At 42.9% G+C, this 27,748-nt stretch overlaps 1 protein-coding gene across 24 annotated transcripts in view; it reads left to right on the top strand.

Moving 5' to 3' along the window:
• The window catches only part of LOC115201553 (neurexin-1a), a 539,338-nt gene that overhangs the window by 324,233 nt on the left and 187,357 nt on the right, over positions 1–27,748 (top strand). For all 24 annotated transcript variants that reach the window (XM_029765293.1, XM_029765279.1, XM_029765275.1 and 21 more), the window contains one exon: positions 19,914–20,095. In XM_029765293.1, the coding sequence (XP_029621153.1) occupies positions 19,914–20,095 (182 nt within the window). The remainder of the gene's footprint in view (positions 1–19,913; positions 20,096–27,748) is intronic.

Here is a 27,748-nt window from a genome sequence, read left to right as displayed (position 1 = left end):
GCCTAGTTTCCTCAATCGGGTCACACATAGTCATATATATATTTAGAAAAACATATAAATGGGTGATTGGAAATGATGCAGACAATTACATTGATAAAAGCCACAATCTATTTGCAATATTAAAGCTGATTAAAGCTCTGTAGTTCTGTCAGAGTGGTCATTGGGTTTTTGGTCACCTCCCTGACCAAGGTCCTTCTTGCCCGGTTGCTCAGCTTGGTCGGACGGCCAGATCCAGGCAGAGTCTGGGTAGTTCCATATTTTTTAAATTACCCAATGATGGAGACCACTGTGCTCTTGGTAAATTTAAACATTCTAGCAATTGTTTCATACCCTTCCCCAAATATGTGCCTCATCACAATTCTATCTCGACGATCTACAGACAGTTCCTTAGACTTCATGGTATAGTTTCTGCTCTGACATGCACTGTCAACTGTGGGACCTTATATAGACAGGAGTGTTTCTTTTCAAAATCATGTTGACTATTCGGAGTTAATGTCTAACCTTAAGAATTTGGAGTTAATGCCCGAACTTAACCGTAACTTTAAAAAGTCTGAGTTGATGCCTACACTTAACCTTAAAACTTTGAAATGTTATGTTTGAGAAACATGGATGAACGTTTAATTCTGACGTAAGACCTTGAGAGCTGGTAGTGCACAGTACATGTTAATGTTTTTAAGTATAAAGTATTTTGTGTGGAATGTATTTTTCTTTATGTGTCGGACCCCAGTAAGACTAGCTGTTGCCATTAGTGTCGGCTAATGGGGACCCTAACAAAATCACTTTGCTTCTTGTATAAATTCCTCTAGGGAAATATTTTCTCAGTCTTCGACCATGTTCCCTTTATAGTGCACTAGTTTGCTATTGGCCCTGGTCAAAAGTAGTGCCCTATAAAGTGAATAGGGTACCATTTGGGACGCATTCTCAGTAAATCCAAAACCGTCTTAATATAGTGGCTTGATTTTCCCTTTTATGAGATTCATTCTTGAATTGGGGACATCTTTACTCTACTGAAAATACAGTATGTCACAGTGCAAACAGATACAGTGGCAGAAATACAGTGAAATACCAAATGGCTCAGTGGTATTTTAGTTGTTTTCTGCAACACGAAAAATGACTGTCCGAAAAACCTTGGGAGCAACAATCTACTGCGTGCAGGTGTCTATCTTTCTTTCATCAGTTTAGTGAATGTACCTACCCTGCACCTGCAGGTTACTGGATGTTGTGTTGTGTAGACTTATTGGAAACCATGCTACAGTAGATCTTAGTGTGATCTTAGAGTATTTTGTCAGCCCAACTGTTTAGGGTGCATGTGCTTAGTGTTTGATCTTTCTTACATTGCCTGTACGTATCAACTCTACATAGTGAGGTAGATAGGGACAGTTAGACTAGCCTGCTTGGCATTGCCTGTCAGTTGAACATATAGAGTAGAGAGAGAGAGAGAGAGAGAGAGAGAGAGAGTTCTTCAAAGGGTGGCAGGAGTGAACATTTCTCCCTAGAAACTGACATTTCTGTAATGAGGAGGACTGCTAGTATCAACATCCCTGTCCTTTTTTAAGTAGTGCTTCTGACAAATGGGGGAAAAACAGTATGACATGTTGAGATGTTTCATGCAGGTATACGCACACACACACGCACATACATTTATGGTACAGTTGACTATTTTTTCATAAATTATCTTTATTCCAATGACCTAGAGGTACAAAACTGGGCTGTCTTCTCTTCGCCTTGTTCTTCACTGTATCCCACACTCTTAGAAAAAAATGCTATCTAGAACCTAAGAGTGTAAGAACCTCTAGCCCAGGCAGTCTGTCAGTCCAGCCATGCTCCTATTCTAAGCAGTCTGTCAGTCCAGCCATGCTCCTATTCTAAGCAGTCTGTCAGTCCAGCCATGCACCTATTCTAAGCAGTCTGTCAGTCCAGCCATGCATCTATTCCAGGCAGTCTGTCAGTTCAGCCATGCATCTATTCCAGGAAGTCTGTCAGTCCAGCCATGCTTCTATTCTAAGCAGTCTGCCAGTCCAGCCATGCTTCTATTCTAAGCAGTCTGCCAGTCCAGCCATGCTTCTATTCTAAGCAGTCTGTCAGTCCAGCCATGCTCCTATTCTAAGCAGTCTGTCAGTCCAACCATGCTCCTATTCTAAGCAGTCTGTCAGTCCAGCCATGCTTCTATTCTAAGCAGTCTGTCAGTCCAGCCATGCTTCTATTCCAAGCAGTCTGCCAGTCCAGCCATGCTTCTATTCTAAGCAGTCTGTCAGTCCAGCCATGCTTCTATTCCAAGCAGTATGTCAGTCCAGCCATGCTCCTATTCTAAGCAGTTTGTCAGTCCAGCCATGCTTCTATTCCAAGGAGTCTGCCAGTCCAGCCATGCTTCTATTCTAAGCAGTCTGTCAGTCCAGCCATGCTTCTATTCCAAGCAGTCTGCCAGTCCAGCCATGCTTCTATTCCAAGCAGTCTGCCAGTCCAGCCATGCTCCTATTCTAAGCAGTATGTCAGTCCAGCCATGCTCCTATTCTAAGCAGTCTGTCAGTCCAGCCATGCTCCTATTCTAAGCAGTCTGTCAGTCCAGCCATGCTCCTATTCTAAGCAGTATGTCAGTCCAGCCATGCTCCTATTCTAAGCAGTCTGTCAGTCCAGCCATGCTCCTATTCTAAGCAGTCTGTCAGTCCAGCCATGCTTCTATTCTAAGCAGTCTGTCAGTCCAGCCATGCTTCTATTCTAAGCAGTATGTCAGTCCAGCCATGCTCCTATTCTAAGCAGTCTGTCAGTCCAGCCATGCTCCTATTCTAAGCAGTCTGCCAGTCCAGCCATGCTTCTATTCTAAGCAGTCTGTCAGTCCAGCCATGCTCCTATTCTAAGCAGTCTGTCAGTCCAGCCATGCTCCTATTCTAAGCAGTCTGTCAGTCCAGCCATGCTTCTATTCTAAGCAGTCTGTCAGTCCAGCCATGCTCCTATTCTAAGCAGTCTGTCAGTTCAGCCATGCATCTATTCCAGGAAGTCTGTCAGTTCAGCCATGCTCCTATTCCAGGAAGTCTGTCAGTTCAGCCATGCTTCTATTCCAGGAAGTCTGTCAGTTCAGCCATACTCCTATTCAAGACAGTTCACTCGTGTCTACATGGTCAATGCAGCAGATGCAACAAGATGTTGATAACAATGATGCTACTTTCCACTTGGCTTCTTAATATAAATCTACAAGCGTTCTATTAGTTTGTCTACAAACAGCAAGTTTGTTTGTTCTTAGAATGTTGTGACTAAAATACATTGTGTTAGCCTCTAATGCTAATCACTAGTTAGCTGGCTATTAAGCTAGCTAATAAATATACAGAGTCAGAGCAAGCAAACATAGCTATCTAAACAACCTGAGTGATACAAGTTTATTTTTTATTTTTTTTATTTCACCTTTATTTAACCAGGTAGGCAAGTTGAGAACAAGTTCTCATTTACAATTGCGACCTGGCCAAGATAAAGCAAAGCAGTTCGACAACATACAACAACACAGAGTTACACATGGAGTAAACAACATACAGTCAATAATACAGTAGAAAAAAAAATAAGACTATATACAATGTGAGCAAATGATGTGAGATAAGGGAGGTAAAAGCAAAAAAATGCCATGGTGGCAAAGTAAATAAAGTATAGCAAGAAAAACACTGGAATGGTAGATTTGTAGTTTGAAGAAAGTTCAAAGTTCAAATATAAATAATATGGTGCAAAGGAGCAAAATAAATAAAATAAATAAATACAGTAGGGGAAGAGGGTAGTAGTTTGGGCTAAATTATAGATGGGCTATGTACAGGTGCAGAGATCTGTGAGCTGCTCTGACAGCTGGTGCTTAAAGCTAGTGAAGTGCTAGTGAAGTGTGCTGGTGTAGGCCTAAATCAGCATGTTGTTTCTGCAATAATATCTTTGAAATCAGAGAGGAATAGGCAAAGCATGAATTTGTTAGCTACATGAAGTAAGAGAAAACATTTCGGTTCCCCTAGGAAACACTGACTCATGAACACTTAGGTTCCTAGTTCCTACCCTGTCACAATTCTTCCCTGGCTTTTCCATTCGTTGTCATGTCAAAGAACATTGTAGTCAAAGTGCCAACTATTATATTCTAACTACTGAATTAGAATAATCATTCTATTTCCATGATTCCAACAGTTCACCCGTGTTTTGATTTACATTGCAAATAAAATCACAATTGCAACATTTGGTTAGAAATAAGGCCTAGATTTACTACCCATATCGTGCAGCCCTACATGGCAGAGTGGAAATGACCTGAAATGAATGCAGGAAATGCTGAAATGTATGGAAATGCTGAACATTTTATTGATTGGAGAAAGCCCCAATGTTATGTGTTTCCACCCTAGGGTCATGCACTACTCATAAAGTAAATCTAGAACTTTTATTATAAAAAAAAACATAAAATACCATAAAATACCATCATAACGTCCAAAATTAGAAACATATTGTGATATATTTTGGCCTTATCGCCCAGCCCTAACACACACACACACACACACACACACACACACACACACACACACACACACACACACACACACACACACACACACACACACACACACACACACACACACACACACACACACACACACTCCGTAATTGGAATTCCAGTAAAACACTGACTCCACATCTGTTGGCTCCATAATAAAGAACAATAGAACAGAGAAGAGAACATTAGGAAGTTGTGCTGGATTGGATTGATAGTCACTAATTGATTGCCTTCCCAGACTAACTGAACTGACTGTAAATTATCCATTGATGTTGTGATGGCACATAATCAGTCCAAATATCTCTTTAACAATGGATGAAAAAAGGGAGAATTTATTATGAAAAATGAAAGAGAGAGAAGCTGATTGATGCTGGATATTTAAGCCTTGCTTTGATATATATAGGTTTTGTTGGATTACAAATCAAACAGCTGGACGTAGAATAAATGAAGCGGCATTGTTAAAAAAAAAAATGGTTCTAACAAAATGGCTGACCAGAACCTGAATTCAGTTCCGAGCGGAGTTCACAAAGTCAGCTAGCAATGTGTGCGTGTCTGTGTGAAACACACAGCTACCAGAGCCAAGGCAGTTTGCCAGGGGAACAATGTGCAGCTGGTAGGGGGACAAGGGCCTCATTTGCTGGGAAGCTCTACTAAGACAGTGGGGCCTGTCTATCAGTTCCTGGCTGGGACTCCCACTATGCTGTTCTAGAGGCAGGCATCACCCTGCAGCCACAGGGAAGTGAGCCATAGTGGGGGTAGAGAGGTGGAGGAATGGAGGGTGGACCCACAGTGCTGAAGACCATGCGTTCAAATAGTATTTTAAGTCTGTCACATACTTTGAGCATTTGCTTAAGCCTGCCCGGAGAGCCCTTCTGGGACTATACCCTTGCTTCCATTGCATCAGCCAGGTAAGCTAAATCAAGCATAGCTAGAGTATTTGGAAGATTTCAACTACTATTTGAACCCATGTCTGGCACATTGAGGGTAGATTGGTGGACGGGTGTGTTGCACAGTGGTTCACTAAGCATGCAATCCACAGGGCATGACTTCAACTGAGCCATGAAGTCATCACCACCTGCCTGGAAGAGTCAGGTTGGTTGGGTGTGAAGACATTGCCCCTGCTTTGAAGATTTTCCCCTGTCATTTTTGCAAAGACGGCAAAAAAGAACATATGGCACAAGAGTGTATAGCACCTGTTTTGAAGTCTCTCTCTCTCTCTCTCTCTCTCTCTCTCTCTCTTTCTCTCCCCTCCCTCCCTCCCTCTCCCTCTCTTTCTCTATCCATCCATCCCTCCATCCATCCATCCATCCATCCCTCCCTCTCTCTCTCTCTCTCTCTCTCTCTCTCTCATATATGTGCCCAGAGGTATGACTTCAATGTTCCTATGTATTTTCCCTCCCCTGTCTATTCTAATATGGCAATCGCTATATATGAAACTCACATCTGGTGCCTAGGAATTGCATGGTCTTTATATGGGGGTTGACCAATCAGTGGGCCAGGCAGAGATGCCCCAGTTAGCCCACCGTTAATTTGATTACACCCAATTAGCAATGTGGATAGGGAGGGAAAGAGACAAAGCGAGAAAGAAAAGAAGAGAGAGAGAAATAAAGAAATGTTTTGCTTTTGTTTGAGTGCACTCACTGACTATAGAATAGATGTGAAGGACTTGAAGTGCTCTCCAACAATGAGACCGTCAGACCTGACCTATGTCAAAAGAACCTGTTTCAGTCTTCCAGAGATTTGAGACTGGGACGGAGGTTCACCTTCCAGCAGGACAATGACCATAAGCATACTGCTAAAGCAACACTCGAGTGGTTTAAGGGGAAACATTGAAATGTGTTGGAATGACCTAGTCAAAGCCCATAACTCAATCCAATTGAGAATCTGTGGTATGACTTAAAGATTGCTGTATACCAGTGGAACCCATCCAACTTGAAGGATCTGGAGCAGTTTTGCCTTGAAGAATGGGCAAAAATCCCAGTGGCTAGGTGTGCTAAGCTTATAGAGCCATACCCCAAGAGACTTGCATCTGTAGTGTTCAAAACATCTTTCAAGCTGTTGGCAGCAAGAGCCTCTCGGTGGATGCTGCAGTGTACCCAAGTGGCATTGGGAGCAACTGCTTGCATGGCATTACCACTCCACTATGTCTCCCTGTCATGGCTTTTGCGCCATCAGTACAGACACCAACACATCTTGACCACCAAAGTCCATTTGATGTCACAAAGCTGTCCAGTACTTTAAAAATATCCTCTCCTGTTGTCCTGGTTTCCAGTGGGTTGCAGAAGAGGATGTCTTCCTTAATTGACCCCCATAAACGTAACGGACATATACTAGGAGCTGTGCCAGGCCCTCCAAGTCTGTTGACTCATTCAGTGTTGTTTGATGAAGTCATTGTCTGTATAGTTTTTTGGCCTTTTCCCCCAGCATTGTCCCAGCCATATCTGTGGCAGCAGGAAGAATTAAGTCCTCCATAATAGCATGGGGCTTGCCTGTCCTAGCCACTCGGTAGCTCACCATATAAGACACCTCTAGCCCCTTCTTATTAATTGTATCTGTTGCTTTTATACATGTCTTACTACTCAAAAGTTGTCTTAATTCTCACTCCAAAAACTCCCATGGCTTATTTTTCAAATTGGCATGTTTTGTTTCTAAATGTCTGTGCAAGAGTGAATGTTTCATCGAGTTATGAGATAGCACATTTGCACATATGGCACTGTGGCTGAGGAAAGGCACTACTCCCAATATAAGTGAACCCCAAATCAATGTAGTTCTCATCATATTTGCTCCTCTTCGATGGTCCAACGTCCCTGTCTGTTGTTTGGTGCTTGCCCGGGTAAGGGGGCAGTAGCTCTTGGCTGCATCAGATTCACAACTGTCTGTGTCCATGCTAGCTGGGCTAACAACAAATGTAGAATTACTGATGATAGCATTGGATGTGCTCATGTAAGCAGAACAACTTGTGTCGTCGACAGGTGCAGGTGTAGTACTGCTGGTAGTAGCAGTACTACCAGTAGAGCTGGTATGTGTCTCTATGGACCCAGGCCTTACTTCTTTTTAATAATTTATCAATTTTTGAGCAAACGTAATGAGCAGCAGCTCCGTTTGGCTACATACGGACCGTTAGTGGAATTCCTGCGAGAGAGTTACGGTTAATGTGATTGGATGTTAATTATTTGACTAGGCTATCTGTATTTGACATTGTGTTGTTATTTTGCTGAACACTAGATGATTTAATTTTATTTTTGGCAGTGAAACGAGGCTACTCAGGCGAGAAAAAAACCTCACCCAAATGCATCTCTACCCTGGCCTGCCTCTCTACCCTGCCCTGCCTCTCTACCCTGGCCTGCCTCTCTACCCTGGCCTGCCTCTCTACCCTGGGCTGCCTCTCTACTCTGGCCTGTCTCTCTACCCTGGCCTGCATCTCTACCCTGGCCTGCCTCTCTACCCTGGCCTGCCTCTCCTTACCCTGGCCTGCATCTCTACCCTGGCCTGCCTCTCTACCCTGCCCTGCCTCTCTACCCTGGCCTGCCTCTCTACCCTGGCCTGCCTCTCTACCCTGGGCTGCCTCTCTACTCTGGCCTGTCTCTCTACCCTGGCCTGTCTCTCTACCCTGGCCTGCATCTCTACCCTGGCCTGTCTCTACCCTGGCCTGCCTCTCTACCCTGGCCTGCATGTCTACCCTGGCCTGCCTCTCTACCCTGGCCTGCCTCTCTACCCTGGCCTGCAACTCTACCCTGGCCTGCCTCTCTACTCTGGCCTGCCTCTCTACTCTGGCCTGTCTCTCTACTTTGGCTTGCCTCTCTACCCTTCTCTTCCATCGCCTGCTTGTCCATCCTGCTCTATCCTGTTCTGCCTCTCTGTCCTGGCCTGTCTCTCTATCCTGGCCTGTCTCTCTACCCTGGCCTGTCTCTCTACCCTGGCCTGTCTCTCTACCCTGGCCTGTCTCTCTACACTGGCCTGTCTCTCTATCCTGGCCTGCCTCTGTATCCTGGCATGTCTTGCTATCCTGGCCTGCCTCTCTACCTAGCATGTCTCTCTACCCTGGCCTGCCTCTCTACCCTGGATAATTCCTGAGTGAATGTACAGTACGAGGTGGGAAAATCAATATAAAAAATTAAACAACCATGAGTACACCCTGTGTTTCTTTACTACTAAGTCCCAAATGACACTCCATTCCCAACATAGTACACTACTTTTACAAGAGCCCTATAGGCCCTGGTCAAATGTAGTGCACTATATAGGAAATAGGGTACCATTTGTGATGCAGAGTAAGATATAAATCATCAAAATGCTATTTTTTCTACCTCTTCATTATAGCTGGTTCACGTTGGGTCGGTGCTATTTTAATTAATAATTGATCATCTTTCTTCTCCTGAAAGAGAATTCTGTAGAGGACGGTTATCATAAGATCAAACCATCGTATCAAGGTTTTTATGATGTTTCAATCCATCTTTGTTCTTCTTCGATCATGAGGTGCTTCGTGTAATTATAGCTTGAAGATGAGTGAAAGTCCCCCCCCCCGTCACCCTGGGTTGACAACTGGATGATTACTTCAGAAACAACATGCATCAGTAATGACTGATCATTAGCTATTTGCACTGTTGTTGCCCGGTTACTGTAGCTTTTGAATTCATTTCCTTGTCTCTATTTTGTTGTGTCAGAATAAGGCATTTTAAAAAGCACCCCAATTTCTTTAAAAAAAAAAATTTGAAATTGAATAAACATGAAAGTGTTTTTTCTAGCAACATTTGGTTTCCATATGCTCATAGAAAAACAAATTCACTAACTAGAATAAACAAAATAAAAACAAAATAAATAAACAAAATAAATACAGTGCCTTCGGAAAGTATTCAGACCTCTTGACTTTTTCCACATTTTGTTATGTGACACACTTATTCCAAAATCTCAATAAAAAAAATCCCTCATCAATCTACACACAATACCCCATAATGACAAAGCAAAAACTGTTTTTTAGAATTTTTTAACAATTTATAAAAAAAATAAAAATGCAAATATAACATTTACATAAGTATTCAGACCCTTTACTCAGTACTTTGTTGAGGCACCTTTGGCAGCAGTTACAGCCTTGAGTCTTCTTGGGTATTACGCTACAAGCTTTGCACACCTGTATTTAGGGAGTTTCTCCCATTCTTCTCTGCAGATCCTCTCAATCTCTGTCAGGTTGGATGGGGAGCGTCGCTGCACAGCTAATCTCTCCAGAGATGTTCAATCGGGTTCAAGTCCGGGCTCTGGCTAGGCCACTTAAGGACATTCAGAGACTCCTGTGTTGTCTTGGCTGTATGCATAGGGTCGTTGTCCTGTTGGAAGGTGAACCGTCACCCCAGTCTGAGGTCCTGAGCGCTCTGGAGCAGGTATTCATCAAGGATCTCTCTGTACTTTGCTTCTTTAATCTTTCCCTCAATCCTGACTAGTCTCCCTGTCCCTGCCACTGAAAAACATTCCCACAGCATGATGCTGCCACCACCATGCTTCACCGTAGGGATGGTGCCAGGTTTCCTCCAGACGTGACACTTGGCATTTAGGCCAAAGAGTTCAATCTTGGTTGCATCAGACAAGAGAATATTTTACCTCATGGTCTGAGAGTCCTTTAGTTTCCTTTTGCCAAACACCAAGTGGACTGTCATGTGTCTTTTACTGAGGAGTGGCTTCCGTCTGGCCGCTCTACCATAAAGGCCTGATTGATGGAGTGCTGCAGAGATGGTTGTCCTTCTGAAAGATTCTACCATCTCCACAGAGGAACTCTGAAGCTCTGTCAGAGTGACCATCGGGCTCTTGGTCACCTCCCTGACCAAGGCCCTTCTCCTTCGATTGCTCAGTTTGGCCGGGCGGCCAGCTCTTCCATTTAAGAATGATGGATGCCACTGTGTAATTGGGGACATTCAATTCATCATACATTGTTTGGTACCCTTCACAAAATATGTGCCTCGCCACAATCCTGTCTTGGAGCTCTACAGACAATTCCTTCAACCTCATGGCTTGGTTTTTGCTCTGACATGTATTATCAACTGTGGGACCTTGTATAGACAGGTGTGTGCCTTTCCAAATCATGTCCAATCAATTCAATTGACCACAGGTGGACTCCAATCAAGTGTTAGAAGCATCTCAAGGATGATCAATGGAAACAGGATGCACCTAAGTTCAATTTTGAGTCTCATAGCAAAGGGTCTGAATACTTATGTAAATAAGGTACTTCTGTCTTTTTATTTTTTATACAATTGCAAAAATGTATAAAAACCTGTTTTCGCTTTGTTATTATTGGGTATTGTATGGCGATTAATGAGGAAAAACTATTATTTAATACATTTTGAAGTAAGGCTGTAACGTAACAACGTGGAAAAAGGGAAGGGGTCTGAATAAACAGTCAAAAAGAACATAAAAGAGAGAAGAGAAAAACAAGATAAATTAAATTGACTTGTTTGACTCACAATTTCATCTTCACAGTTGTGAATTTGCAGGAGCATTGATCTCCGATAGCCTCTCTGCTAAACACCAATAAGAGTTGATTAAGTAACACAGTGCTCATCAATCGTCTAAATGATTTCCCTTGAAGCTGAAATGGTCATCCGATAGAGGTTATCTGGCTGGTTTTAATTGTAGTCCTTCCAGCAGTGACTAGAGATCAAAATAGTATATAATATAATATTATTACACTTTCTTTGGTTCCACCGATTGATTGAAGTTATAAGGGATTGAGTTATTTAGAGCAACCCTCTGAACTTGACTTCTTACTTTTAGCTCGTAAAAAGGGTTCCAAAAAGGTAATTCAGCTGTCCTCATAGGATAACCCTTTTTGGTTCCAGGTAGAACCCTTTTTGGTTCCAGGTAAAACCCTTTTGAGTTCCATGCAGAACCCTCTGTGGAAAGGGGTATACATTACTAGTCTGGTGCCACCTGGAACCAAATAGGGTTCTTCAAAGGGTACTGCTATGAGGACAGCCGAAGAACCCTTTTAGGTTCTAGATAGCACCTTTTATTTCAGCTCATGAAAGATGGGACCAGCACTTTACATGTTGCTTTATATACTATGATTATTAGGACTGAAACATCGAGTGTGTTGAAAACCTTTGCTCCATTACACTCTTAGAAAAAAAGTTCCCAGAAATGTTCCATGAGCACAAAAAGATAATTTCTCAAACATCTTATGCACAAATGGGTTTTTGTCGCGTCCTGACCATAGAGAGATGTTATACAGTGTAAATAAAATGTGGAACGACACACACGCTGCACTTTGGTCCGCTCCTCCTTACGACAACCGTGACAGAATCTCCCACCACCAAAGGACCAAGCAGGGTGCCCAGGAGAAACAGGAATGGACTTGGGAGGAAATTCTGGACGGGAAAGGACCCTGGAGTCAGGCTGGGGAGTATCGCCGTCCGAAAGAAGAAATTGAGGCAGCTAAAGCGGGGAGGCGATATTACAAGGCACTATACCAGCCATGAGGCAAGTGCGAGAGGCAGCCCCCCCACCAAAAAATTGGGGGGCACACGGGAAGATTGGCAGAGTCAGGTTGGAGACCTGAGCAAACTCCCCGTGCTTACCGTGGGGAGCGAGTGACGAAGCAAGCACCGTGTGATGCAGTGATTGGTACTTTCACAGGCCGGTGCGATCTGTGTCAGCGCCCCGCATTTGTCGAGCTAGGTTGAGCATCCAGCCAGGACGGGTTGTGCCAGCCCTACGATCGAGACCTCCGGTGCGCCTCCACGGCCCAGTATATACTGTGCCTGCCCCACATACCCGGCCTCCACATATCCGCACTCGCCCTGAGGTGCGTGTTACTAGTCTGGCACCACCTGTGCCAGCCCCACAGTCCGGAACCTCCTGAGACGGCCTGCAGTCCGGAACCTCCTGAGATGGCCTGCAGTCTGGAACCTCCTGAGACGGGCCGCAGTCCAGAACCTCTTGAGATGGGCCGCAGTCCGGAACCTCCGGCGATGATATGCAGTCCAGTTCCTCCTCCGACGATCCGCAGTACAGAGCCTCGGGCGATGATCTACAGTCCGGTTCCTCCGACGAAGATCCACGGTCCAGTGGCACAGAAGCAGAGGGATCAGCGGGCGGAGCCGCCTCCTCTGTGGCTCCCAAACCGGAGCCGCCTCCTCTGTGGGAGGATCCGCGGGATGAGAAGGTTATGTGTACTGCACCAGAGCCACCATAGACAATAGTTATCCACCCTACCCTCCCTTTTTTTTGGGGGGGGGGGGTTGTTGTTGTTGTTTTGTTGGGGGGTGGCGGGATTGTCACGTCCTGACCATAGAAAGATGTTATTTTCTATGGTAAAGTAGGTCAGGGCGTGACCGGGTTTTTTCTCTATGTTTTCTATTTCTATGTTGTCAGGTTCTAGTTTTGTATTTCTATGTTGGGGTTTTGTTTGGGATGATCTCCAATTAGAGGCAGCTGGTCCTTGTTGTCTCTAATTGGAGATCATACTTTTTCCACCTGGGTTTGTGGGAGATTATCTTTGAGTCAGTGTATGTTTCACCTCTGCGTCACGGTTTGTTGTTTTTGTCATTCAGTTTATTAATGTATTGCATAGTTTCACAGTGTTAATACAATGTGGAACGACACACACCCTGCACTTTGGTCCGCTCCTCCTTACGACAACCGTGACAGTTTTTCTGTCTGTAATAAAGCACTTTTGTGGGGAAAAACTAATTCTGACTGGCTGGGCATGGCTCCCCAGTGGGTCAGCCTGGCTCCCAAGTGGGTGGGGTCTATGCCCTCACAAACCCACTCATTGCTGCACCCTTGCCCAGTCATGTGAAATCCATAGATTAGGGCCTAATGAATTTATTTCAATTGACTGATTTCCTTACATGAAGTGTAACTCAGCAAAATCTTGAAATTGTTGCACGTTGCATTCATATTTTTGTTCAGTATACAGTATTTAATAATACCTAAAGACCTACTCTCTAAGGTTGGAAGTCCTGAGACGTAATATTGCATGAAAATGAGAGGTTCAGGCCTCTTTGCAATCTCCACAGGGATGAATCGTCTGAATCAAAATATAGGCCTAATCACAAAAATCCCACCCACAACGTTGAATCAACATTAAGTTTAGAGTGATGTTTGTGGGTCAACCAATGAAGAGTAAACACCAACAACTTATGAATGATTTTATGAATGATTTATGAATCAATATCAAATGAATGGCTAAGGATTCCCTACATCATGTGTGATTTATTCTTTTCTCTTTCGTCTCCGTGATAACGCCCCGGGCACGCACGCACGCACGCACGCACGCACACACACACACACACACACCCACACCCACACACACACACACATACACACACACACACACACACACTGCCTGTAAAGGGTTGTAATGAAAGCACTTCTAGGTGCTGACGGAACACGAATCCATAACACCATCGGTCCATCACATATAGCACCCTACTGTATTCCCTATATAGTGCACTACTTTTGACCAGAGCCCTATGGTAGAGTGCACTATATAGGAAAGAAGGTGCCATTTGGGACAGAGGCCCTCTCTTATTTTCATATTTCCATGAACAGATATGTGATTACAATTGGATTTCTCCTCAGCTCCAGACAGTGGAGGTAATATGAGGCTCATTACCAGGGTGTGTGTGATGTTTGTGTGATGTATGTGTGTTTGTGTGATGTATGTGTGTTTGTGTGATGTTTGTATGTGTGTTTGTGCGATGTTTGTGTGTGTGTGTGTGTGTGTGATGTTTGTGTGTGTGTGTGTGTGTGTGTGTGATTGTGTGTGTGTGTGTGTGATGTATTTATGTTTGTGTGATGTTTGTGTGATGTTTGTGTGTGTGTGTGTGATGTTTGTGTGTGTGTGTGATGTTTGTGTGTTTGTGTGATGTTTGTAGCTAGAGGTCAGAGGAAAGACAAGTCTAAATGATTGACCCTATGGGAGCGGCAGAGTAGAACCGGGGAAAAGGCCCACAGACACACAGACACATAAAATCTCTCTCTCCCCTTTGCATGTTCTGCCCATCCCCTCTAAATGATGAAGCATATTTAAGATGTAAATATCTTGGCTTGTCCAGAGCCTCATGCTTCATTAAGTAAGCAGCAGAAATAGACTGAGGCAATGAAATGTAACCCCATTATGCTCAAACACAAGGGGGATGTTTAGGGTTGCTCTGGGTCTGGATGTGTGTGTGTGTGTGTGTGTGTGTGTGTGTGTGTGTGTGTGTGTGTGTGTGTGTGTGTGTGTGTGTGTGTGTGTGTGTGTGTGTGTGTGTGTGTGTGTGTGTGTGTGTGTGTGTGTGTGTGTGTGTGTGTGTGTGTGTGTGTGTGTGTTTATGGTTGTGCAGTTGGTGTCACATCCATCAGGAGAGGAAGACATTTGACTTGACTATGCTAATAATATCTAGTAACAGTGACGATAGATGAGAGAGAGAATGAACTAACGCTAAAAGACCATATGAATTCATCATTAGCTAGGCCCTGGTAGATTCAGTGATGCAACATTATTATTTCTGAATCTCTTTCTAATGACACTTCTCTTTTTATCACTTAATCATTTCACACCTCTGCCATTCTGTGATTGTTCCTTTCCCTCCATGTTGATTATACAGAGATAAATTCAGAGAGACAGAGTGAGGGAGAGAGAGAGGGAGACAGAGTCGGGGGGAGAGAGAGAGAGACAGAGAGTTGGAGAGAGAGAGTTGGGAGAGATCGAGAGAGAGAGATACAGACAGAGAGAGGGAGAGTTGGAGAGAGAGCGACAGATAGTGGGGGAGAGAGAGACAGAGAGTGGAGGAGAGAGAGAGACAGAGAGTGGGAAGAGAGAGAGAGATATAGCGGGGGAGAGAGAGAGACAGAGAGTAGGGGAGAGAGAGAGACAGAGTGGGGAGAGAAAGACAGAGAGTGGGGGAGAGAGAGAGAGACAGCGACATAGAGTGGGGGAGAGAGAGAGGGAGACAGAGACAGAGTGAGGAGAAAGAGACAGAGAGTCGGGGGGAGAGAGAGAGAGAGAGACAGAGTTGGAGAGAGAGAGTTGGGGAGAGAGAAAGACAGAGAGTGGGGAAAGAGAGAGACAGCGAGAGACAGAGAGTGGGGGGAGAGAGAGAGAGAGTGGGGAGAGAGAAAGACAGAGATTGGGGAGAGGGAGAGACAGAGATTGGGGAGAGAGAGAGAGAGTGGGGGTGAGAGCGAGACAGAGAGTGGGGGAGAGAGAGAGAGACAGAGAGTGGGGCGAGACAGAGAGTGGGGAGAAACAGAGACAGAGAGTGGGGGAGGGAGAGAGAGAGAGAGAGAGAGAGAGAGAGAGAGAGAGAGAGTGGGGGAGGGAGAGAGAGGGAGAGAGAGAGATTGGGGGAGTGTGACAGAGAAAACGACAGAGACAGATGGAAAGATAGTGAGGAGACAGTCAACAAATCAAACGGCAAATATTTCCCGGATGAGCCTGTATCCAGTGACTACAAAAAAATCCATATTAGACCTCAGCCTCACAGGCGACACGCACCCGCACTCACTCACACACACATATGCACACACGCACTTACACATGTGCACACACACAAACACACGCCAAATCCTGAGCCAGAGCATAATTGCACTTGCCCAGGGAGTTACATGTCAGCCGATTTCACGCCCAGGCACTACTGTGTAGGTGTAAATTACCCCTTGTGTGTGCGTGTCTGTGTGTCTGTCTGTCTCTGTGTGTATGCGCGAGCGCATGCGTGTGTATACACACTCGTGCATGCGTGTGTGTTTGTTTGGCTGTTTTTGTGTGGTTGTGTGTGTGTGTGTGTGTGTGTGTGTGTGTGTGTGTGTGTGTGCGTCCATGTGTGACTGCTGGAGAAGTAGTGTGTAGGTGTGCATTAGCCTCCTCAGTGTATCTCCTTGCTGTAATCCTCCACCAGTCCCCCAAGGACTTTCTCCAATAATCTTACATGCTGTTCTGGCTCTCAGCTCGCCTTAGCTCCATGTCAACAAGCTTCTTAACTACCCTCTGCCGACGGAGCTGTTGGCCGAATGAATTAAGATAGAAGGGTGTGGGGCTGCGTCCCAAATGGTACCTGTAGGGCTCTGGTCAAAAGTACTGCACTATATAGGGAATAGGGTACTATTTTGGATGCTGCCCAGGTAACACTTTACTGTAAACCCTGGCATTTATAACATATCATGATGCACCTTACTTATGTAAACATTGTATCCACAGCTCCATTTATAGAGAATTTGACAGTAGTTACATTTCTCTCCAAGGTGTTTATATATATCATTTATTGCTCTGTCAAAAAATGGAGTTGGCCTCTAACTGCTTTAGTCCAAATACAGTAATAGAGTAATCCCCAGAATTAAGAAAAATTTGCAATCTCTTTGTCTGTGTTTTTTATTTGGTGGCACTGTCTTTTAATGCACAAATTAAGGAGTGAACCTTTAACTACAGCACCGATAATCTCCAGAAAATGAGCTAAATGGGAGAAATTAGCAATATGTTCTTTCTGATATCATTATTAATTTGGGAAGTCATCAGACTCACTGTCAGCAGAGTAAAGTGTGAGTCCGATCGTGTCACAGACAGAGGGGAGAGATGGCTACTGAAAGGCCCTGGATGTGATGCTCCCATAATGACATGGTATGAAAGGGCTGTGTGTGTGTGTGTGTGTCCTACAACACTGACATAGTGTGAAAAGGCTTAATTAGTGTAGTCTGGGTCAGGGATATGGAGCGAGTTGTTTGGGGGCTAGGTCGGGGATATGGAGCGAGTTGTTTGGGGGCTGGGTCAGGGATATGGAGCGAGTTGTTTGGGGGCTGGGTCAGGGATATGGAGCGAATTGTTTGGGGGCTGGGTCGGGGATATGGAGCGAGTTGTTTGGGGGCTGGGTCGGGGATATGGAGCGAGTTGTTTGGGGGCTGGGTCGGGGATATGGAGCGAGTTGTTTGGGGGCTGGGTCGGGGATATGGAGCGAGTTGTTTGAGGGCTGGGTCGGGGATATGGAACGAGTTGTTTGAGGGCTGGGTCGGGGATATGGAGCGAATTGTTTGGGGGCTGGGTCGGGGATATGGAGCGAGTTGTTTGGGGGCTGGGTCAGGGATATGGAGCGAGTTGTTTGAGGGCTGGGTCGGGGATATGGAGTGAGTTGTTTGGGGGCTGGGTCAGGGATATGGAGCGAGTTGTTTGGGGGCTGGGTCGGGGATATGGAGCGAGTTGTTTGGGGGCTGGGAGAAGAATAGGGGAGACAGCACAGAGCTACTGGAAAAAACATTGCACTGTGGGAAAAGGATATCGCAGACTCACTGAATATTACATCTGAACATAGCATCTGCATTAGTGAAAGGGGAGGATCCAGCAGTTATCCCCAAAGTGAAATAATGTACACACAAACAGCTGACAGTACAGAAGGAGTTGTTTCATCATATAGTCATTCAACAAACACAATACAATTGAAATATTTGTTGTATCATTATACCATTTTAACACTATTACTCTATTTAACCTAATCAACTGTTAAAAGTGACATAATTACATAATGTGCAGACATTACAAATGGTATTTATTACATGCAGTATAGAGCCTGTACATCAGCACAGTATTCATCCATATTATCGATGATAAATGACATCGCTCTTCTTTTATTAATGTATGATCCAAGAGATTGACTAGAATGAAGAGAGTGTGATGGAGCATGAGGAGGAGGAGAAAAAGATAGAGTGCTGGCTTTTATATCTCTACGCTCGCCTGGTGATGGATATATACAATCCATCGAGAGGGAGGAGAGGAGGAGGGGGAGAGGGAGGCTGGAAATGTATAAATAAATCCATGGACAATTTATTGATATTTCTTTGTGCGCTGGTTTACAGGAAAATATTGGAATCACAGTCAAAATGATGTATAATCCATTGTTCTTTGCTAAGGCATTTCAACTCAGATCCCTTTATGAATATTTAAAGATTGCTTCTCTCTCTCTCTCTCTCTCTCTCTCTCTCTCTCTCTCTCTCTCTCTCTCTCTCTCTCTCTGTGTCCCACTCTCTCTATCTCTCTCCATCTCTCTCTCGCTTTCTCTCTCTTTCTCTATCTTTCTCTCCATCTCACTCTATTTCTCTCTTTCCCTCGCACTCTCTCCCTCTCTCTCTCTCTCTTTCCCTCTCTCTCTCTCTCTCTGATTTCGACATAAAGATTGCTGTGTGATACAACATTGGAGTAATCAATCAGATATTGTTGCTAAGCTGACATTGTCAGTCAAGCACTACAACATCCCAATTATTTGTTTTACAGCACGCATGAACGCACACACACAAATGCACACACACACACACACACACACACACACACACACACACACACACACACACACACACAACCTCAGAACAAATTATTTCTTGAAAAATAACTCCTGTGCTTCAGCTTCTTTTTGTTGCCAAAATGAATTAATTGATGCATATTGTGAAGATAATATGATAATAATAGAATCGATTTTACAAACAGCTTGGCGAGTTAAAGAACCCTAAGGCAAAAATATGATTATTAATAGGACTTGAATATCTCCTCAATTCTTCTCTTTGGGAGCAAACCTCTTTGTTCGTTATTAGAGAAGGCTTTTTCCTCCTACCAATCAATTTGAGTAGGTCACTAGTGTCTACCACTACCCCCCAGGTGGTTTGCTTTCTACCACAGTCTTTCAAATGAGGAACCCGATGGCACACTTGTTCTATAAATATCCCATTCAATTAGAAGCTCATGTTTTTTTATTTTTTAGACAGCCGCACACACATGCAACTGCGCGTGGACACGCAAACACACGCACCCGCACACACACACACACACCTTATCACCTCACTGATACGTCTACAGAAGCCCGAGGTGTAACGTGCTTTACTCCTGTTGAGGCAGGAAATGGTTTCCTAGTTGGCGTTGTCCTCTAAAGGTTTGTCATTAGCCTAGGCAGCCAATCAAGATACAGCTGCAGGTGCTGTCTGCCTTTGAGACCACTAACGAGGCATACGAGACCGGGAGGTGGCTACCGCCCGCATGACGTTTACATGAGCCGCGACAGGGGGACAGCTGGGTGTTCATTTTCTCTCTCTGTACCCTGCTTGTATATCTACTCTTCCAGAAGCTCCAGTGTCGTGTAATAATGAGACATTCTTATACATACTGGAAACTGCTTCTCTGGAAGAAAATGGCTCCCATTTTCATGAAGCTTAAGTTGCTATTTGAATGCCTTGGCATTACTATAACTTGTGTGTTTATGTTTCGTAAATTTGATGAGTCATGTACAGCTTTACAGAAAGTATTCCGGAGTACATCAGGGGAATGTTCACATCTAGCCTACTTTCTTTCTGATCAGTTACACTATTATCCTGACTTTAAAAGCTGTGAAACACATTTACCCATTTAAAGACATTTCCATGCTAAGATTCCTCTCTCTCTCCTCTCTTTCCTCGCTCTCTCCTCTCTCTCCAGCTGGAACTACGTATATATTTGGGCGTGACGGCGGTCTGATCACGTATACATGGCCTCCCAATGACAGGCCCAGCACGCGGGCAGACAGGCTGGCCATAGGCTTCAGCACACAGCTGAAGGATGCTGTTCTGGTGAGGGTGGACAGCTCCTCTGGCCTTGGAGACTACCTGAAGCTACACATTGTAAGTCACTGACTCTACGATGTTCTACTCATCCTCTACTCTGCTCTAGTCCTACTGATGCTCTACTATATTTTATTCTATTATATTCTACTTTACTCTACTCTACTTTACTCTATTCTACTCTACTTTACTGTTCTACTCTACTTTACTCTATACTACTCTACTTTACTCTATACTACTCTACTTTACTCTATACTACTCTACTTTACTGTTCTACTCTACTTTACTCTATACTACTCTACTTTACTGTTCTACTCTACTTTACTCTATTCTACTCTACTTTACTCTATACTACTCTACTTTACTCTATACTACTCTACTTTACTCTATACTACTCTACTTTACTCTATACTACTCTACTTTACTGTTCTACTCTACTTTACTGTTGTACTCTACTTTACTCTATACTACTCTACTTTACTCTATACTACTCTACTTTACTCTATACTACTCTACTTTACTCTATACTACTCTACTTTACTGTTCTACTCTACTTTACTCTATACTACTCTACTTTACTCTATACTACTCTACTTTACTCTATACTACTCTACTTTACTCTATACTACTCTACTTTACTCTATACTACTCTACTTTACTGTTCTACTCTACTTTACTCTATACTACTCTACTTTACTCTATACTACTCTACTTTACTGTTCTACTCTACTTTACTGTTCTACTCTACTTTACTGTTCTACTCTACTTTACTCTATACTACTCTACTCTACTCTATTCTACTCTACTTTACTCTATACTACTCTACTTTACTCTATACTACTCTACTTTACTCTATACTACTCTACTTTACTGTTCTACTCTACTTTACTGTTCTACTCTACTTTACTGTTCTACTCTACTTTACTCTATACTACTCTACTTTACTGTTCTACTCTACTTTACTCTATACTACTCTACTTTACTCTATACTACTCTACTTTACTGTTCTACTCTACTTTACTGTTCTACTCTACTTTACTCTATTCTACTCTACTTTACTGTTCTACTCTACTTTACTCTATACTACTCTACTTTACTCTATACTACTCTACTTTACTCTATTCTACTCTACTTTACTCTATACTACTCTACTTTACTCTATACTACTCTACTTTACTCTATACTACTCTACTTTACTCTATACTACTCTACTTTACTCTATACTACTCTACTTTACTCTATACTACTCTACTTTACTGTTCTACTCTACTTTACTCTATACTACTCTACTTTACTCTATACTACTCTACTTTACTGTTCTACTCTACTTTACTCTATACTACTCTACTTTACTGTTCTACTCTACTTTACTCTATACTACTCTACTTTACTCTATTCTACTCTACTTTACTCTATACTACTCTACTTTACTCTATACTACTCTACTTTACTCTATACTACTCTACTTTACTCTATACTACTTTACTGTTCTACTTTACTCTACTCTACTTTTTTAAAAATCTTTATTTTAACAGGGAAAACAGACTGAGACCTGGATCTCTTTTACGGCTGTGCCCTGTGTAAACATGTTGACATATACAGTTTTAGGCATACAGACAAGAACATTTCAAACATACAAAAAACAAAGACACAATTCAACAGAAACAATCACAGATAACATCATATTGATCCTCCATAACATTTTTAAAATGGGCAAGGGACACCAGAGTGTCTAACTTAAGTTGGATCTGCAGTTTGTTCCATAAATAAGGCGCAAAGGAACTAAAGGCAGTCCTACCCAACTCTGTGGAGACCGCAGGAGTCTTTAATGTAATCCACATCTGTGATCTGGTTTTAAAATTTGTATATCTAGTGGAAATTAATGATGATATATATGGAGGTAGTTTTAAAAGAAGCGCTTTATAAATAAACAAGAGAGCATGTTGCTCTCGCCTCACAGATAGAGAGGCCCAACCCACATGTTGATAAAGGATACAGTGATGAGTTTTGTAACTATCACCTGTGATAAACCTGAGTGCACAATGGTAAATAGCATCCAGTGGTTTTAATGTGTTTGCCGATGCATGCATATAGATAATATCACCATAATCTAAAACGGACATAAAAGTAGCCTGCACAATTTGTTTTCTATTTACAAAGGACAGACAAGCCCTGTTTCTATAAAGGAACCCTATCTTGAATTTGAGCTTTTTTCCCAATTCAGTAACATGTTTTTTAAAAGAAAGCCTATCATCTAACCATACCCCTAAATATTTATATGCAGAGACCTGTTTGATTTGAGTACCATCCAAGCTAGTGATTACAAAAGTGTTTCTAACTGAGAGTTTACTTGACTCTATTCTACGTTACTACTCTACTCTACTTTACTCTACTCTACTTTACTCTATTCTACTTTACTATATTCTACTCTACTCTTTTCTACTTTACTCTATTCACTTTACTGCTCTACTGTACTTTACTCTATTCTATTTTACTGCTCTATTCTACTTTACTCTATTCTACTCTACTCTTTTCTACTTTACTCTATTCTACATTACTCTATTCTACTTTACTCTATACTACTCTACTATAGTCTGCTTTATTCTGCTCTACTCTGCTTTATCCAACTTTACTTTACTCTATTCTACTCTGCTTTACTTGACTTTACTCTACTCAACTTTAATATATTCTACTTTCCTCTTTTCTACTCTATTCTACTTTACCATATTCTACTTTACTTTACTATATTCTACTTTACTCTGCTCATACTCTACTCAATTATATTTTACTATGCTCTACTCTATTCTACTGTATTCTAATCTACTTTACTCTATTCCATTCTATTTTACTTTACTCTCATTTATCTACTCTATTCTACTCTATTATACTCTACTCAATTCTACTTTACTCTGCTCTAATCTACTTTACTCTACTCTACTTTACTCTATTCTACTTTATTCTACTCTATTATACTCTACTATATTATACTCTATTCTACTTTACTCTACTCTATTTTACTTTACTTTATTCTACTCTACTGTACTCTATTCTACTTTATTCTACTCTATTATACTCTACTATATTATACTCTATTCTACTTTACTCTACTCTATTTTACTTTACTTTATTCTACTCTACTGTACTCTATTCTACTTTATTCTACTCTATTTTACTCTACTCGACTCTACTTTACTCTAATCTACTTTATTCGACTCTCCTTTACTCTACTCTATTACACTCTATTCTACTCTACTATATTCTACTCTACTCTGTTTTACTTTAATCTATTCTACTCTAATCTACTCTAATTTACTCTACTTTACTCTATTCTACTCTACTCTACTTTACTCTATTCTATTTTATTCTACTCTACTTTATTCTGCTTTATTCTGCTCTAATCTACTCTACTTTACTTTATTCTACTCTACTCTACTTTACTCTAGTCTACTTTATTCTACTCTCCTTTACTCTACTCTATTCTACTCTACTCTACTTTACTCTACTCTATTCTACTCTAATCTACTCTACTTTACTCTAATCTACTCTATTCTACTCTACTCTGTTCTACTTTAATCTATTCTACTCTATTCTATTCTATTTTATTCTACTTTATTCTGCTTTATTCTATTCTACCTCACTTGTTTATCTATTATATCATGATACACACACACACACACACACACACACACACACACACACACACACACACACACACATATATGTACCATGATGGTGATACAGATGATGTGATGGTGATGATGATGATGATGGTGATGTTGATGGTGATGATGACAGTGATGATGACGATCATGTCAAGGACAACTACACCGAACATAAAGATGAGGTAAAGGTTCTACAGCAAAGTAACATCACCATGGCCTCATAATAGCAATCCATCGTTTAATGATGACGGCAAATGAATACAGACACGCCGGTGTGGCTTCACACTAGCAGCCCTGGGAACAGTTTTTTTTGGCATTCGACAGGCGTCAAATCCCTGCTGTTCTGGTACTAACAAGATGTTGCTTCCCGCCTCCCTCCCCTGATCTGGTCCACGTGTTGTGAGCTGTAAGTACAGAGAGCCTAGTCAGAGACAACGCAGTAATGGGGGTTGTTTTATACAGCTCTGACCTGCCCTGTAATTCTACTGCCTTCTGCCTCCCTGACCCGCCCTCCTCCACCAACCACCCACCCACTCTCTCAGAATACTGATAGATGCAGGCAGAGAGTGAGCACAGGCACACATGCTGCTTGTGCGCGCACACACACACACACACACACACACACACACACACACACACACACACACACACACACACACACACACACACACACAAGTCAGATGGACGTGCACACAAACACACACCACTACTACAACTGCAAACATCCACACATACATTCAGTACATAGGCAATAAACTTGAATTCATCTTGCCACTGCCCACATACTGTACACGTTAACATGCAGTAACACATCAAGCAGTCCTCAGGACACACAGCAGTGGTCACACACACACACACACACACACACACACACACACACACACACACACACACACACACACACACACACACACACACCAGGTGATTCTGGGACTAAGGCATGGAACATTAAACTAACAACAGGGGAGAACAGGACAGTTTGAAAGAATAACAGCACACTTACACACGCACCACACCGTCTGACGTCACAGTGTGTTATTACACACACACACTATGTTATCTGACATTACAGCATCTTAACACAGGGACTGGATGGAGCTCTGGCTGGGAGGGGAAGGGACACTTACAGTAGATAGATAAAATAACTGTACTCTCCTACACACTAACACAGAACAACTCATCTAAGCACTCCCACATACCAACATGAATCCATACAGCCCCACACACACAAACACAACCCCCATGGACTCCTACATAAAATGACAGTGAACTAACTCATGGACACCTTTCATATGTAAAATAAATGCATTATCTTACATCTTGCTGAAACGCACGCGCACACACACACACAAAAACACACAAACACACAGACACCTGCCCCACCCCCCCACCTCACACCCTCACACGCTCACTCACCCCCCAACCCCCAACCCCCAACGGACTCGGAGTACCTAGCAGCAAAGCTAAGAGTTAATGACTTCAACAGAGGCTTGGCTAAATGTGTATCTGGGCTGCAGCTGGTGCTCTCTGATTAGACTTAGGGCTGACTTCCAAATGACACCTTATTTCTTATATAGTGCACTACTGTTGTCCAGAGCGCCGGTCAAAAGTAGTGCACTTAATAGGGAATCTGATGCCATTTGGGTCTCAGCCTAGGATGCTGGAGCACATATCACACACAGGCACAGCAACATATTTGCACCTCATATTAATGCGCCCCTCTGTCTCTCTCTGGGGCCCCCTGGAGCAGGATCCGGGAACCCTGGAGTCAGGGGGAGGAAAGGTGAGAGGGGTGAGGAGGGAAGGAGGGAGAGCCTCATATGGTGTGAGGCAGCAGGGGGAGGGAGGTCATACGGCTCTGCTAGTAGCAGACGCGTGCTCCTTGCTCTGTGTGTGTGTGTGTGTGTGTGTGTGTGTGTGTGTGTGTGTGTGTGTGTGTGTGTGCGCGCTCCCTCCGTGTGCGCAACTGTGACTCCGAGAGCACTTACAGTGAGGAAATGATGATAGGCATGTTATTACTGCAGCGAGGGCACTGGGCTGTGAAACTCATCCTCCTCTCTCTCCTTTGGTGTGTGTTTGTGTATGTGTGCGTGTTTGTGTGTCATCCTCCCTCTTCTTTCCTCCCCTCGCATCAGCAGTCGCTATCAATGCTCCTCCTGGTTCTACATGTACTTATTTATTACATGTTCATCTGAGGGGCTTTGTTAAACGTTGCAGAGAGAGAGATAGAGGAAGAGAGAGGGAGAGAGAGGGAGGGACAGAGAGTCAGCTAGGAACAGATCTGGGACGAGGCTAACCATTTCCTGTATTCTTTGAAAGACCATAGTTTTATATTGCATGTATTCCCCTCTACCCATGATTTTCTCATGTCATTTCCAGTGAAACCCAAAGTCAACCACAGCAAACTTGAACATTTATGCCATATTTTATGACCATATTTTATGACCATTTTCAATGGTGTCCCCATATGCCCATAACCAGAGCTGTGACTAGCCTATAACGTCTTAGGAGGAGTGTATGGTCTGTGAGAGATAGGATTAAACCAGATATGAGTATTTACACCCCTTCTTCCCTCCTCCTCTCATCCTTCCATCCATCCCTCTAATCTGCAGCTCCCATTTGAGAATGATAGAATGGGAAAAAAACTGCGTTAGAAACCCACTGGGGCTTGAAGGACAGAATGACACACGCACGCAAACATTCTCTCTCTCTCTCTCTCTCTCTCTCTCTCTCTCTCTCTCTCTCTCTCTCTCTCTCTCTCTCTCTCTCTCTCTCTCTCTCTCTCTCTCTCTCTCTCTCTCTCTCTCTCTCTCTCTGTGTGTGTATGTTATATGGGTAATATTCATGTAAATGCACCTCTAAGGAATAGTGATCCTTCGCCCCCGGCCCTCTCTATCTAACCTCAGACTACGACAGATTCTCTTGAGGTTTAGTGAGAATACCGTCTGCTATACTTTTTTTAATAATGTGAACTTGCGAACTTAATACATCTCTAGCGCTACCTCTGTAGGTAGCGAACGACATTCGCCCGACAGTTACCCCCCTCCGAGCAGGGCAGTGTGAACAGAATTGTCTCGATCAGCCCCGAACTCCAACAGTATAAATGGTAATAGCAGAGCAATGATTTTGAAATAGCTGAAATGTATAGACATTTTCTTAATATTTGAGACTTGTTTTATTGAGTTTTTACCTGAAATTGTAGTAGCGGTCTGTTACATTCTGAAGTTGCCAGCTGCTCTGAACCACTTAAACCTATGAAAGCCCATCCCCACCACCAAAAGAAAAGTACAATGTCGATAGTAGATCATACAGAAAGGATATATATGTTTTAAGTTTTAACATGGCACCACAGGTCCCAGAGTTTTTCCTGATCTGGTAGGCTAACCTAACACTGTATATGTGCAATAATGGGACCAGATAATTTTTGTAATGAGGTCATATGGTTTAAAAAAAGGAAAGCCTCTTTGCCTTAGGGAGGATGAAAACATTAAAACCCTGTCAAACTGCAGCAAACTTGTACTTGTTCATGTTAATTATATTTTAAATCTAACAGGGATTGTTCTTTACACAGACCAAGACAACAACTGTGATTGGACAATATAACTAATAACAGGGCTGATCTTGCTATATGCGGGGTTGCATCTGTAGTTAAAGTTATTCATACAGAATGTCATCGCTATTGTGATGATTGATTCATTCCAGTCAATCATTTTGGATTTAAAAGTCCTAGCTAGACACCCGGTGTTTGAATGTAAAGCACATGTTATGAGAAGGGATGTAGGCTACCTGCAGCTGTGGTTTCTAAAGGCTGAAGTTGATCAGACTGAAGCACAAGCTCATTTAGCATGAGTTGACATGACATGAGGCATTTCAATATATGCATTTTTTTGGGGTGGCAGATATGGGCTTCCTTATAAAACAGCTCGTTGCTTGTCACTTCTCCCCAATTAATTCACTTATATAACACCCATGTTTTCAGTCGCAATTAGCTTTTACCACATGTAGGCCAAATCATTTGTATATTGATACAAATGAAGCCTGACTTGTAACG

The sequence above is a fragment of the Salmo trutta genome, chromosome 10 (assembly GCF_901001165.1).
Source record: "Salmo trutta chromosome 10, fSalTru1.1, whole genome shotgun sequence".
Taxonomy (NCBI): Eukaryota; Metazoa; Chordata; class Actinopteri; order Salmoniformes; family Salmonidae; genus Salmo; species Salmo trutta.
This window is presented reverse-complemented; position numbering and strand designations above follow the sequence as displayed.